The 16,354-nt window shown below is 37.2% G+C and overlaps 1 protein-coding gene across 3 annotated transcripts in view; it reads right to left on the reverse strand.

Moving 5' to 3' along the window:
- Window positions 1-16,354, reverse strand: part of LOC127421311 (potassium voltage-gated channel subfamily KQT member 4-like) — a 121,691-nt gene that overhangs the window by 22,222 nt on the left and 83,115 nt on the right. For 2 of the 3 annotated variants that reach the window (XM_051664297.1, XM_051664299.1), the window contains exons 3-9: window positions 6,338-6,464; window positions 5,547-5,722; window positions 4,920-5,045; window positions 4,573-4,683; window positions 4,324-4,419; window positions 4,084-4,172; window positions 1,969-2,094 (exon numbers count right to left, since the gene is read on the reverse strand). In XM_051664297.1, coding sequence (XP_051520257.1) covers window positions 1,969-2,094; window positions 4,084-4,172; window positions 4,324-4,419; window positions 4,573-4,683; window positions 4,920-5,045; window positions 5,547-5,722; window positions 6,338-6,464 — 851 coding nt within the window. The remainder of the gene's footprint in view (window positions 1-1,968; window positions 2,095-4,083; window positions 4,173-4,323; window positions 4,420-4,572; window positions 4,684-4,919; window positions 5,046-5,546; window positions 5,723-6,337; window positions 6,465-16,354) is intronic. The other variant, XM_051664298.1, reaches the window with a different exon arrangement.

Genomic DNA, 16,354 nt, shown 5'->3' on the forward strand with positions numbered 1-16,354 from the left:
GTCCATAAGTCCATGTGGCTATTTTCTTCTGAAGCCAAACAATAGCTTTGATCAAGAAACAGACAGTTGTTATGACATGAGGGTGAGTATGCTGTATGATGACAGAAGTTTCATTTTTAGGTGACTTATCCCTTTAATTTATATTCATTTTTCACATTTAAAATAGGGACTGAAAGCATTGTTCATTGTTTGGAGTCTAAACACCCACTGTATTCTTTAAATGCTAAATGCATTAATCAGCTTTTCATATTCTTGAGGCAATAACATGTGCACTTCAAAACAAAGTGTAATTTAGTAAGAAGTGGAGAAATAAGTGATTTTGGAGAAAGGTTGGTGAGCTCTCACAAACACATTTGGGATTCAGGATCAGCACTTGCAGCCTTTCAGCACATCTTGCCTTTTTATGCACTGAAATGGAAAAACTGGCCCACGATCAGTTGAAAGGCATACAAATGCACAAAATATTAGGATGAAAGGTCGGATAATATGGCATTTAGGGACAGTAGAGGGAGAAAGCCTGATGGGCAGGCAGGGAAGAGGTGGCATGCGGGTACTGGCATGTGGAGAGATCACTATAGGTCAATCCATTAGATTTCCTTCCATTTGATGCCGATAAACATAGACAGGTCATCAGCATGTCTTAGACCTGGTTAATATTATCAATGTCACTCTAAACAAAAAGCACCTCAAACTGTAAACACAGCATGGCCAACGACACTTTCCATTGGGCGAAAAACAGCCTTCTCAAAAGCCTACCACAAACCTGCATGGAACTTCAGTCCTCCTTCAAATGTGAATGGATGGAGTGATGGTGGAGAGATGAAGAGGAGAGGAGGAGAATGGAGAAGTTGAATGAAAGAGTAGAATTAAAATGTCTGGAGTAAGAGACACTCTGAAAGGTCAAAAGAGCAAATGCTCGCACACACACGTGTGGATGCATTAACACACACATACACACACAAAAGCCATTGTACTAAAGACCAGCACCAGATATGTGATTAATTACAGAGAATTTGGCATTATGTGGGTCACTGAAAAAGCTACAAATTTTGAGTGAGTACAATGCCACTAATAAAAGGTATGCATGAGTGTAAGGCTTATTCTTTATACTGTAATTACTCATTGCCACATTTTAGAATAATAGTAAAGTCACCAAAACTTTCAAATAACACAAATGGAAGTATGGGAATTATGTAGTGGTCAAAAATGTTTAACAAATGAAAAACTTTAAGCTTCTTCCAAGTAGTCACCCTTTGTCTAGGACTCTGGACATTATCTTAACAAACTTGACGCTTTTAAAATAATATTGAAGAAGTTCTCATATTAGCTGGGCATGTGTTGGCTGCTTTTTTTTTCACTGTCAAGTCCAAAATATTATTTGTAAAGAAATACATAAATAGGTGCAACTTATTTTTGGCAACAGATCTAATTTCAAGCATTTAAGAATTAGCCATTACAATCTAAAATTTAAATCAAAAGATTTTTGACAGAAGATCATGACAACCAAATATCCAAACAGGCTGGTAGTGTATTTCTTTTCCCTTAAGGTTCAATGTTACTAACATAAATAAACAATTGAATAGAATGACTTGATCACATATCTGATTTCACCAATCTTTCAATGAACAAGTATATATATATGTAGTATTAGTGTCAGATTATAAAGGCACACAAAACAAGACAGAAAACACAAGCAAATAAAGAAAAGCACACAATAAAGCACAAACCAATAAAACTACTGAAACTCCATGAACTGTAGTTGCCCTGTGGACTGTTATGGTAAATTGGGACTAACTGAAATTGTGGAATTTGTGTTAAACGTCCTGTTTTGAACAAATAAAATAAGACTTTACTGCACTAAGTAGTGACAGTATGCTTTTGTGTTGTGTGAAATTGCAGTAATTACAGTAAACTATATGGGAGAGTTAGTGTCAGCTAGGAAAATGATTGAACTGGACAGTGCTGTACCTGTCTCCTGACAGGTAGGGGGAGCTATACGGCCGAAGCCCCGACAGCAAGGAGTGGTAGGAGTTGTGCAGAACCTTCTTGGTGCTGCACTGCCGTTGAAGGTGACTGAACAGTAATGTCAGTTCTCTGACCCATAAGCAAAACATAAACACAATAAAACATGATAAAGAAACAAAGAAACAAACAAACACACAAAACACAAAGACAAGCCAAACAAACACAAATCTATAAAATGGTAAATCAAGCACCAAAACACTTTAAAAAGACAGGGATAATTCACTGTATAAAACATCTACACATCACATTTAAAATATGTTAAACAATTATTTGTGTAGTACTGATAGACACACTTCCCTGTCATTTTAAATGAATGAAAATTAGTCAAATTAATTCAAAACATCCAGAGCGAACACATGGGGGATAAATATCACTTAGGGAAAAATAGAAATATATTACTGTGAGTCAAAGATGTAGCATACAGTGGCCCCTAAACGTATTTGGACACTTTTGCCACACTTAAAATGAATGAATATCACTGGATGGCAAAACACACAAATTCTTACTTTTAAATAACTAAAATTCAAATATATATTTTTGGAATGACTAAAATTACTCATTTTAATTAACTGATTGCATGGTCATTTTAGTGGATGTACGAAATCAGTTGACCTTAATTTCAGACAGGTGTCCTAACAGTTACCACAGGTGAACTTCACATTAACTATTATATACAGCATATCTATTGTTTAACATTTAAAGCCAACTTCATATCAAACTTCTTTTTGTGAAATGTTTTGCTTGAAGAGTGTGCCATCTTTCTTTAAAATAAACATAATTTTTGGTTTGATATTATGTTATCGAATGCAATGGCATTCATACATTTTTAAGTGTGGCTTAAAGGGATAGTTCACCCAAAAATGAAAATTCTCTCATAATTTACTCACCCTTATGCCATCCAAGATGTGTATGTGTACTTTCTTTCTTTGAATGGTGATCAAAACTTAGAAGCTCCAAAAAGCATACAAAGGCAGCATAAAAGTAATACATACGACTCCAGTGTTTTAATTCATGTCTTCAGAAGCATTATTATATGTGTGGGTGAGAAACAGATCAATATTTATGTAATTTTTACTATAAATCTCCACTTTCACTTCCATATTCTTTTTTTTCTTTTTTCTTTTTTTGTTTTTGCCGATTCTCATTCTTCATGCATATCGCCATCTAATGGACAGACAGGAGAATATATAGTAAAAAAAAGGACTTAAATAGTGATCTGTTTCACACCCATACCTATCATATAATTTCAGAAGATATGGATTTAACTACTAGAGTCATATAGATTACTTTTATGCTTTTTAACTTAAAATTCTGGCCACCATTCACTTGCATTGTATGGACCAACAGAGCAGAGATATTCTTCTAAATATCTCTGTTTGTGTTCAGCAGAAGAAAGAAAGTCATACACATCTGGGACAGCATGAGGGTGAGTAAATGATGAGAGAAATTTCATTTTTGGGTGAACTATCCCTTTAAGTGTTACTGAACACTGTAAGTAAAAATGTTGATAGCAATATGATTTACTGCAATCTGTTTTAGAACCTATATATAAGATGTGTACATAACTGCCAAAAATATACTAACAATTTCTATTTCTCCCCGTCTTTCAGCCCATATCAAACGTTACTAAAATAAAATTTAACTCATGAAAACTCATGTAATCAAAATCTTTCCTTTCAAAACATGCATGTCAGATGAAAAAAAGCAAAAAATTATAAAATCAACAGCAAAACTGTCAATTAAATCATGATTTCTGGGTCAAAGTACTGTTTCTAATTAAAGAGAAAGGATTTCTTAAGAACATTGTGTGAAGAGGATTCAGTGACTGATACCTGTTTATCATTTCCACGAGTATAGACTAATTTATTCACAGAAATGTAAAGATTAGTCTAGCTAATGCTGAAGTAATTTAAGATTTGTTGAAGCCCTTACATATAAAATCATGACCTTAAATAGCAAAGCCACCCATCAATCATATCAGTTACACACAAGGCCAGTTCAACTTGCATGGCACAGACAAGGATTTCTGCAGAAGGCTCCGTTACAGGTAATACTTACCTGAAGGACGGCAGCATACTGTCATAGAAATACCAGGTAGCAGTGAGATATGAGTGCTGTGCATCTGTAGAGTAGAGACGCCATGCAGCCTGGGGAGACAACACAATACAGCATGGCACAAAACAACACACACACACACACACACACACACACACACACACACACGCGCATATTTGGACATGGAAATAGAAATGAAGATGGCAATATTTGCGGCAGGTGTGCTGCTGACTCAATGATTACCTGTATGAGGTTGGCAGCAGGAGTCCTCCTTTTCTCAAAATGTTTCTGTCTGTGCTGCTCCTGAACTTTCAGAGCAAAACCTGAACCCAGAATGCCCTTATAGGAGAGCATGATTTTGTATTGGTGAAAAATAAAATGTCAATGGACAAAATTCTATCATTTTGGGAAATAGCTTAGAGGTTTAAAACAACATGACAGAATTAGCATTTTTGGGTGAACTATTCTTTTAAAATAATTTGCAGCACTTACAGCAGGCAGGGCAAAAAAGGAAACCCCCAGCAGGGCAAAACAAGCTGCTAATAGCCGACCTTGCCAGGTGTGTGGAGTCTTATCACCGTAGCCAATTGTAGTGAGGGTTATCTGGGTAAAATACAATAAGGAGATAAGAATAACAAGATGGCCCTACTGTTTCTAACTCAGCAGATCCAGGACATTATTTAATAATCTGTCTGTAAAAGACAGAATTCTAATCCCAGTAGCATCTGAAATAAATAAAAAAAAGTAGCTGAAACATAAATTCCCACAACACTATATTAAGCAAGGAAACTGATCAAACGAACATATCTGTCATTCATTCAATGAAGGGCAGTACTCACTGTTCCCCACCAGAGGGAGTCAGCATAAGTGTTAAACTCCTGATTGTTGTCCTTCTCAGCCAAATAGACCAAGAAGGAGGCAAAAATCAGCACCAGGAAGCCGATGTACCAGGCTGTGATAAGCTCCTAAAACACACAGAGAGAATGGAAAGGTGGAAAGAGGCAGAGGAGTGAGAGAGAGGCAGAAGAAGGAATTTTAGAGGATTGTGGTTGAGAATTCAGGGGCGTAGATTCCAGGGGGGATGGGGGGAGGTAACCCCACAAATTTTCTTTTCAACTCCTCCAACCACATGGCTCCATTCACATAAACATAATGCCCACTTTGACGAACCAATCAATTCCAGATGAATGCATTCAAATCCCACCGTACTGTACACCTCTTTTATTTGGGAATGCTTCAGATTACGAAAGTAAAATGGGTTGTTAATGGCATTTCATGTTGACTTTGAGGTGTGGATATAGATATAAACATTACTTAGTGTGTATTTCTTGTATGTGTGTCATAGCTTCTTGTCTTGGTTTTCAGATAACATCTTGGTTTTTTAAATAAATAGTTCAGCATAATATTGAAACAAAATTATTTTTGTCCCAAAACATTCCTCTTGGGGTTAGTGTGTGTGCTGTCACCTTGCTGTGAGCATACACTACAGAGCCCAGTAACTTCCAGGTGCCTCCTCTGCGATCCATGCGTACCATACGCAAGATCTGCAGAAAACGCATGCTGCGTAGAGCAGATGTGGCAAAGATGTTTCCCTGTGTGCCCGCTGCTATCACTGCCAGCGACGCCACAAAGACAATGAGGTCTACATACCCAGAGAACAAAGAGAGAGAGAGAGAGAGAGAGAGAGAAAAAAGAGAGATAATGATTCCTTACAAATGCACTTAATTAACTTTGTGTACATAATCATAATTCCATAGTTAACCCTAAAATATATATGTGGGTCAAATTACCCATGCATACCCATGCATTACTTTATTTTTCATATGAAGTGGTCTTTTCACAATCTAGGAATTCCTCAATTCAGGTGTCTTTGATCTCAAAAACAAATTGATTACATTTAGTTGGTTCTTTTTATATTCAGAGAATCAGAGTTCATATTAAAACCCTATTTTACATACGTCAGATTTTTTAATAGACATTTTCCATCTATTATCTATTTTGTAATTACATATAGGAAATGTTAAATATCATATACATGTGCATATTTATATTTAGTAAGTCAATAGCAAGCAGTCATTTATAAGATGCTTTTATCAGTAGAGCTTTACAATATATTTATTACAGTAAGTCCCCTTGGATCATCTTAATCCCCATTAAAATTGACAAAAAGAATATGATCTAATCGTTTCACCTATACATTCTAAGGGGGGAAGTAAGCTATGAATTTTAAGGTTAAACTAAGACTTAAGATGTTTACCTATAACACAGAAGGGCTTCCTGGCAAAGCGTAATCGACCCTGCCATCCTCTATACCTGCAGCAGCATCCAGCAGCCCAGATCCTCACAAAATACTCCAGCCCAAAAACTACAATCATCACAAACTCCTGCAAGTCAAACAGCAGCATGAAATCAGTGTCAAATTTAGTTGCTACAATTGCCAGTATTGGTAAAAGAATATGTGTCTTTTAAAATAAAAGATCAAATCTCTCTTTAAAATATCATATCAACATACCATGTTGCCTGCCTTGTGCCTGGAATATGGCAAGTAATCTACGAGTATTAAAAAACAAAAACACTGCAAAAATCCCATTCTTTATCTGCACTGTATTTTTGTCTTGTTTTTGAGTGAACAAACAAATAAACACTCTAAATAAACAAAAGTGGCCCCAAGGCAGGTACGTAGGACCTTATCCTTATCCAAAGGACTGTCTAGAAAAAGTTTGTTGCTCTATCTTTATTAGCAACATTTCAGTCAAAGAGAGTGTGTGGGAAAAAAAGTGTGCAGGTTAGTAAACTTTTCTGTTTATTTCTGGTTTAAAAAGTAAATATCACAGTAAGTAAATTTATAAGAAGCTAAGCTGTACTAAGTGATATTAAAAGGAAGTATCTTGAATGTAAGTGCATTTTGTCTTGTTCAACTGGCAGTTTTTCTTCACTTGTTTTCAGTATAAACCTCTATAACCTCTTGTTTTCAGTATAAGCAGTATAAAGTAAACCTATAAACTCTCATAATATTTGTTTTATTTTATAACTGATTCTTATTTTTATTTTATTATTTTTTGCAGTGTGTACTACCTGGCAGTAAAGATTACAGTATTGATCTAGAAAATTTATTGTATTTTACTACCTACTATATATTTAAAAAAAAAAAAAAAAAATCCCTGTTAATTCTTTGAGCAACTGGTGATCAATATACTATTCTTGTCACATCTGTTATCTTTTTATATCTTACACAAAATTATATCAGCATGACTGACCAGTTTTCCTGCTGAAGATGTCACAGACAGTTTGGATTCACAGAGGCTTGCTCTAAATGCTTGTATTGATTACAACTCCTGTACTGGCACCCATACTCTCAATGAACAAACACATTAAAGACTGAATGTGTGGGGAGTCACGTGATGCCATGCGAGGTTCGGACATGTGAGCAGCAAGCTCTGCGCACTTTACTAGTTTTAATACTTTTTATGACATAAACCAGTGAGATTCGACACACCCTGATCCTTAACTGTTCTAGGAAGACAATGTAGGTGCTACTGGTTGTTTAAATCAGTTTTACTATCAGAAATAATCAATAATTAATTGTTATGAATTATGGAATAATCAAATAACAATTAAATAACTAAATAGAATTTAACTCATTAAACTATTCTCCAGAAATCATCAATAATTAATTGTTATTAATTATGGAATAATCAAATAACAATTAAATAACTAAATAGAATTTAATTCATTAAACCATTCTCCAGAAATAATCAATAATTAATTGTTATTAATTATGGAATAATCAAATAACATTTAAATAACTAAATAGTAATTAAATAGAATTTAACTCATTAAACTATTCTCCAGAAATAATCAATACTTAATTGTTATTAATTATGGAATAATCAAATAACAATTAAATAACTAAATAGTAATTAAATGGAATTTAATTCATTAAACTCTATTCTCGGGGCACCACTCTTTGAAAAGAGAAAAATGATAGCAAGTTACTGATTGAGTCTCATAAAACAAAAATCTACCCTGTAGGTTGAGTATCTTAATTGTTAATCAAAATAATCAAAAAAGGGAAAAACTAGTTAAATTATTGGAATACAAATCCAACAGTAATCTAGTTACAGTTAGTTTCTAACACCAATAACATAATAGTACTCTGAGGTAACTTGGGAGTTCTTCACATGGCAGAGGTTGGCTTCAACACAACATTCAAACAAAAACAAACAGGAGTACTTATTATAATATAACAAGATTTATTATAATCAAGCAGTAGTGAACACAGCCAATACTATCCGAATATAATCCAAAAATAAAATCAAGGATATCCTACGCTAACAGTGGAGCTATATGCTAGTGTGTGTGTCCAGGTGTGGTAACAAAGGAATCAAAATGGAGGATCAGGTTCAAAATGGAGGGTTAAATCCAAAATGTAGCTAATACCACGTGCGGATGGAAATGAGCAGACACACAAAGGAACTGACGGAACAGGCGGGGGAATTTGGTTCGCCAGCCAGTGAACACAGCCAATACTATCCGAATATATTCCAAAAATAAAATCAAGGAAATCCTAAACAAACAGTGGAGCTATATGCTAGTGTGTGTGTGTGTGTGTGTGTGTGTGTGTGTGTGTGTGTGTCCAGGTGTGGTAACAAAGGAATCAAAATGGAGAATCAGGTTCAAAATGGAGGGTTAAGTCCAAAATGGAGCTGATCCCACGTGCAGATGGAAATGAGCGGACACACAAAGGAACTGACGAAACAGGCGGGAGAATTTGGTTCACCAGCCTGAGTCGAACACAAACCGAGGCACCGCTCACTCAATGAATATCAGTGAGAGAGAGAGAATGAGAGCGAGAGAGAGAGAGGAAAAATGCATGCAGTTTAGTTAAGGGTAACCGCTCGTAACAGCGGGACTGAATTACTAGTTCAAATCACTCAACAAAACAAACGTAACCCCAAAAGAAACTAAAACAAATCTCCCAACTTGAAGCAGCGAGCAGAGTTTAACATACAAAAATATACTCAAAACATCAGCATTTAGAATCAAAAATACGATTTAGATTCACAAGAAAAATCATAGTTTCTGAACTAAATCTGCCCAGATATCAAGCCTTACTTGGGAAATCCTGTGTGATTTCAGTAGGTTTGTCCGTTGGAATTCCTGTTGCATTGAGCGGTCAGGAGAAACGGTCTGGATGGTTCCTTGTCTTACGCTCGTCAGCGAAAAGACACGTCTCTGCTTTATTCTTCGGATCCATCGATGGAGAAGAATGCAGAAAGTAGTCAACGTTGAATGAAAAAGAGGGAGAAGGGAAACTGGTCGCCTTTCCGTTTTTCAAAATAAATTCACTGTTGCTTTACAGTGAAACTGAACCGGTTGATATAAGTATACTATAAGACTTGAACAAAGCTAAGTTAATCTTACTCTACCGTGGCCAAATGGTGAGGTTAGAAAAACGTGGTCTCTTTGTTCTCAGTCCAAACGGAGGGAAAACTCCTTCAGTACGTGCACAGTACAGATGTCCCTTAACAGCCAGGCAGAGCTTAGCACAGAGAGGCCAAAATTCATCTGTCCGTGGGTTTTGTTGACGAGATGACGTCATCGGTCGTAGGCCACTCGACCAATGGCGTTTGAGACTGGTCCATGGGCGGGACTTCGCATCAAGTTGTGAATTTGTGAAGGATCCTGGGAAACTGAGTTCAATGTCTCTCCTTTTGATCATAGAACAAAGGGCCATGCGGTCTCTGCTGCCATTTTAAGTGGGCCAAGGCCCTACAACAATTTGTCAAAGAATTTAAAATCTTCAGGCTCAAGCTGATGCCTCTGATTCAAGGAATGCAAGAAACTCTTACATCAACGGAAGGTCGCTTTTGCACTGATGTTCCCGGCCAGTTTGAGAATAGATGCTAAGGATGGCCGCAAAATATTTACATGTCCCCAGAAAGCGATGTCCTTCATAAAGTCAGTGGACTGAGTTTTGTGGTACTCACATTGCAGCCAAGTGGACCGACTCACTGAACATTCACTTGACCGTAGCACTCCTTCGGGACAATGTTGTGGATGAATCTGCACATTCTTTGTGCTTATGCCTCCTTTTGTTTGGAGTTTGTTTTGTGGACTATTTCTTGCAGGACATTGGAGTGACTGGGTCATTTGTTGCACTCATGTAGCAGTCGAATGAGCCAGCTAACTGAACATTCGTTTGACTGCCCGAGGAAAATGAACGGGCTTTTAAAAAAAAAATAATAATAATTGTGCTGGTTCCGCTAGTGGCTGGAGCTTGTTTTGTGGAGGAACACACCTTCGGGACAGTTATGTGGATGAATCTACACATTCTTTGTGTTTATTCCACCTATTGGCTGGAGTTTGTTTTATAGATTATCTTCTGTTGTGTAATTCTGTCTCACAAAATTTGTATAGAAACAGCGGACTTGAGCAAAGTTGTCGTGGGGGTTCTTAAAGGCGTTCATGGACTCTTTGAGTTTAGAGGGATGGATGCCAGCTGGCACTGTCGTGCGCGGGATTAATGCACACATTTTTCTTTTTTTTGTTTGTTTGGTTCAGGAGGAAGTTTGGGATTTGATTGTTGCACTAATGTTGGAATCTGGTCTTTATAATTGTATTTTTGACACACACAATCTATTTTTTCTAATATGTCAAAATGTCAAATGTTAATATGAGTGGATTGTCTCTCTCCACATGGAATGTGAATGGGTTGGGGCACCCCATAAAAAGAAGGAAGGTTATTTCTCTTCTTAAACGTAAGAAATATGATACAGTGTTTCTTCAAGAAACGCATCTTTCCCCACAGGAAGCTGAAAAATTTGGGAAGATATGGGGTGGACATATTTTCTTAAATGCTGGCTCAAATAAGAGCAGGGGAGTCATTACACTGATAAGTAAGCATCTACAATCCAAATGTCTCTAACTGATTAAAGATAAATTAGGAAGAGTCATTATTGTTTTAGCAGAAATTCAGGGGCAAAAGTTGATTTTGGCTAATATTTCCACACCTAACGCTGATGATCAGGGCTTTTTTATAGATCCTGAAGGGATGTTGCAAGCTGCTGGCACACCCTCATGATATAATATTGGGAGGAGTCTTTAATCTATTGATGGATTCAGTCCTTGATCATAGGAAAACAAAAGTGTGCAATCCCCCTAGAGCAACACTGACTCATTACAGGATATGTAAAAATGTTGGTCTTACAGATATTTGGAGGCTTTTGAACCAGTCTGGTAGGGACTGTAATTTTTTTTTTCATTAGTCCATTAGATTTATTCTAGAATATATATATATATATATATATATATATATATATATATATATATATATATATATATATATTATATCTAAGTCCCTCATTTCTTCTGTTGGTGATTGCTCAGTTGGAAACATCTTAGTCTCAGACCTGGTGAGTTTAGAGGTGTTGCCACATATGGAGAAAAAGAAATCATATAGTTGGTGCTTTAATGTATCCCTTTTGCAAAATCCTGAATTCCAACAAATGTTAAAGGCTGAAATCAATGTTTACATGGAGACCAACTGGTCCTCAGTATTCTCTGTGGGCATGGCTTGGGAGTCACTTAAGGCAGTTCTTAGGGGTCGGATCATACAGTATGCCTCATTCACCAGAAAATACAAAGCACGAGAACTCGTGGAGTTGGAAGGGAATATTAAAAGTGCAGAGGCAGGGCTGAAGCGCCGAATGTCATCTGATGGCCTCAGAGAATTGACCCGATTGAAATACAGATATAATACTATTTTGTCACAGAAAGTGGAGTTTTGACTATTCAGGGCAAGACAGTCATACTTTGAGTCTGGGTACAAAGCAGGGAAGCTTTGGGCTAGATATATAAAGCAGAGAGAGTCTTTTTCTACCATTCCCTCAGTGAAATCTGCTGGTGGTAATATATTTACCTCGGCCATTGATATTAATAATGCTTTTAAAGAATTCTATCTTGATCTTTATAGTTCCATGTCTTCGTCTACTAATGAAGATATTAGAAACTTTGTGGAACCATTTGAACTCCCTAAACTGATGACTGAACAAAAAAATTATCTTGATTCTGAGATAAACTTGGAGGAGCTTGGCGAGGAAATTAAGGCCTTGCCTACAGGCAAGGCTTCGGGGCCAGGTGGCTTTGCCTCTGAATTTTTCAAAGATCCAAGCGAATGTAAGAGTTACCGTCCAATTTCCCTGATCCAGCTAGATGTAAAAATATTGTCAAAAATTTTGGCTAACCGATTAAGTTATGACATCTCTTACACATATAGATCAGGTGGGGTTTATTCGGGGCCACAGCTCTTCTGATAACATTAAGCATTTCATCAATATCATGTGGTCAGTGGCGAATGATCAGACTCCGGTCGCTGCCATCTCACTTGATGCCAAAAAGGCGTTTGATATGTACGGGTTCAGGAATACTTTTATTGGATGGATTAAGTTACTTTATTGACATGCGGTAGCGGTGGTACAAACAAATGGATTAATTTCAGATTATTTTACTCTGGATAAGGGCACCCGGCAGGGTTGCCCTCTTTCCCCATTATTGTTTTGTCTTGCCCTGGAACCATTAGCAGCTGCGATAAGAAAGGAAGATGTTTTCCAGGGGTAGTAGCGGGAGGTAAGGCACATAAGCTTTTGCTTTACGCTGATGATATTTTATTATTCGTCTCTGACCCCATTAGATCTATGCCTTGCCTCCACAGAATTATTATTTCCTTTTCTAAGTTCTCAGGATACAGAGTCAGTTGGTGTAAATCCAAAGCTTTGGCTCTGACAGCATACTGCCCAGTAATGGCTTTTCAGCTGGGCGCCTTCTAGTGGCCCAAAGAGGACATTAAGTATTTGGGCATTTTATTCCCAGCAAATTTGTCTGATTTGGGTGGACTTCCGGGTTGGCAATGGAGTAAGACGTGTTTCGTGCAGCTCTGCTGATTTTCACTTAAATTTCATTAAATCAAGAATACGTAAAGCTCGTTGGTGATTTTAAACTTATACAAGGTTATATACGTTCAACTTTAATTTCACTTTGCTCATTTTAATGTCTCCGAAGAAACAAGGAAAAAAGATGCTGCGGAGGGAGAAGGCCCGGCTGAGACCGCGGGCATGCCTGAAGAGGTCATCCCAACGACGAGTAATGACCCAGTGCTACTTGTGATTGAGTATCTCCGAGTTGATCTGTGCAAAGTTAAAACAAAAAATTAAAGAAAGCTTGAGAGGAGAGTTGGTGACGCTGGAGAAGAAAATCAACGCGAAGTTTGATGCAATGCAATTAATTGTGAATGATCACCGTAGAACTCTCGAACATCTTGAACAGGCCGCTACGGCCTCGTCGGATGCTGTTGCGACACTGCAAGCTCAAGTAAAAATATCTGTCCGTGTAGGTCTCAGAATTAATGGAGAAATGCATAGATCTAGAAGGCCGTTCTAAGAGGCAAAATATCAGAATTGCTGGAGTCCGTGAGGTTCTGGAACATGGTCAAGGTACTAGAGAATTTATAGCGAAGTTGCTCATGGAGGTGCTTGAACAAGACGAGCTCCCTGTTCTGGACCGTGCTCACTGAGCGCACCGCTCCCGTCTGAAGGACAGTGACTCTCCGCGACAGCTCATTGTTTGGGTGCATCAAGGCCATGTCATGGAAAACATCATGTGTAAGGTGTCATCACAAAGAAAGCTAACCTTTAACGGCCGTTCCATTCAGATCTTCAGAGATTATCCTTCGGCTGTGGTCAAACGTAGGGCAGCGTTTGCTAAAGTAAGGCAAATTCTTTGTGACAAACCCGGTGTGAAGTTTGGCATCCTATATCCAGCTAGATGATGTTTAATAATGCCGAAAGGAACATATGTTTTGCATAAATGCCTCTTATTTAGCGGACTCAATCTTGGACTTTTCTGAAGTTTCGGACTTTTCTGAAGTTTCGGAGAAGAAATATGCGAAGGTTGGCTGTTCATTTATTCTTTTTGACTCTTATTATATGTTTCTTTTGCCATCTGCTTCGTGGTAAGTCGTGCAGTACACTTGTTCTTGTAACAGCTGGTCATGTTTTGTTATTTAGTGTTCGGTTGGGAGGGTGGGTAAGTGCTAACAATATTCATTATAACAACTTGAAGCAGAGTAAGATGTCTGTTATAATCACTGTCAATGTACAATGAGACGAATCTAAATACGAAGGGGGTTTCTCAAAATTTTACATCTTGGAATGTTAAAGGTCTGAATGAACCAGTTAAGAGAGGGAAAATATTATCGCATTTAAAATTGCTGTCTTTGGATATTATGTTCCTGCAAGAGACTCATCTGAAACGTTCTGCACATACTAGACTGAGGACCAGTTGGGTTGGACAAACATATCACTCCAATTCTCTGCAAAATCTAGAGGAACAGCTATCCTTAACCGTAAAGGAGTTCCATTTAAACATAATTTTACTATTCCAGACAAAGAAGGTTGATATGTAATTGTTGTTGGAGAAGTATTTTCTGTTTCTTTGACATTAGTCAACATTTACGGGCCAAATTATGACAACCTGAGTTATTTTTTAAAACTGTTTAACCTAATCCCTGATATTTCAGACACAAATCTCTTATATTTATATCTCCAAATAATTGGGGGTGATTTTAATTGTGTCCGAGATCCGTATTTGGACAAATCCTCCTCCACAAAAATAGTTAGCTCCAACTCCAGTAAACTTTTGAATACGTATATAAATAACTCTAATTTGTTTGATGTGTGGAGACTGCTACATCCGACTGCTACGGAATATTTATTTCATTCTCAAGTCCATAATGTCTGTACCCGAATAGACTAATTCATTCTGGATTGTAAGCTTATGTCCCAGGTCTGCACGGATAAATATCATAACATAATTATCTCTGATCATAGCCCAATGACCTTTTTGATTAAAATAGGTAATATGGAGAAGCCACAAAGAACTTGGAGGCTTAATTCCCATTTACTTGCAGATAAAATCTTTATCAATCACTTAAAACAGGATATAAAGACCTTTTTTGAGTTCAACGACAAACCTGACATATCCATGGGGATACTATGGGACACGTTTAAGGCTTACATTAGGGGGTGTATTATCTCCTATCAGGCGTCTCAAAGGAAAAAATGTAGAACTGAAGCAGAGGTATTAGAAGTTCAAATTCAAGAAATGGATATGGAAAATGCCAAACAGCCATGTATTGAAAAGTATAAAAAATTTGTGCGCTTAAATACAAACTGAACCAAATTCTCTCCTCTAAAATTTCAAAATCCTTTCAATATGTAAAGCAGAGATATTTTGAATGTGGTGATAAACCTCGTAAACTTTTAACTTGACAACTTCGGAAAACAGCGTCTGAACGTACAATATGTAAAATTAGATCGGACAATGGAGAGGTTCTCACTTCCTCCGGGGATATAAATAATAGGTTCCGGACATTTTATGAATCACTGTATGCGTCTAAGGGAAGTATAGATCCTACAATTATGACTCAGTTTCTAGCCCATCAGAATCTTCCCTTGTTAAATCATGAACAAGTTGATGAGCTAGGTGCAGAAATTACTTCTAAAGAAATTTCAGATACTATAAAATCTCTAAAAGGCTGCAAAACTCCTGGTCCGGATAGATTTTGTAATGAATTCTATAAGGAATATAATGAGCTACTGTCACCATATTTAAATAGGGTTTATAAGCAGGCATTTATAGATCAGTCTCTGCTGCCCTCTTTAGATGAAGCAATTATTATTGTGGTTCCGAAAAAAGGAAGAAACCCAGAGGAGGTGGGTTCTTACAGGCTGATCAAACCGGCTTTATACCAAAGCGTAATTCTTCCTACAATTTTAGGTGCCTTTTCAACATCATGTACTCTTCCAGAGGTGTGCCGCAGGATCTAGCCATTCTGTCGTTGGACGCGGAGAAGGCATTTGACCAAATTGAACGGCCTTATCTATTTGCAGTTTTGAAGAATTTTAACCTTGGCGAAAATTTCATCTCGTGGATGAAGTTGTTGTACTCTAGCCCGTATGCAAGAATTCTCACAAATCAAACAATATCCTCTCGTTTTAAGTTACATAGAGGCACAAGACAAGGTTGCTCCTTGTTGCCACTCTTGTTAGCATTAGCCATTGAACCTTTGGCAGAGGCTATTAGAGTTCACTCTGGTATTAAAGACACCGATAATAAAGTAGCACTATATGCAGATGACATAATATTATTTATTTCTGAGCCCAACATCAGTATTCCAAATATCCTCAATTTGATTAATTTCTATGGTACATTTGCA

Source organism: Myxocyprinus asiaticus, chromosome 30 (genome assembly GCF_019703515.2).
Source record: "Myxocyprinus asiaticus isolate MX2 ecotype Aquarium Trade chromosome 30, UBuf_Myxa_2, whole genome shotgun sequence".
NCBI lineage: Eukaryota > Metazoa > Chordata > Actinopteri > Cypriniformes > Catostomidae > Myxocyprinus > Myxocyprinus asiaticus.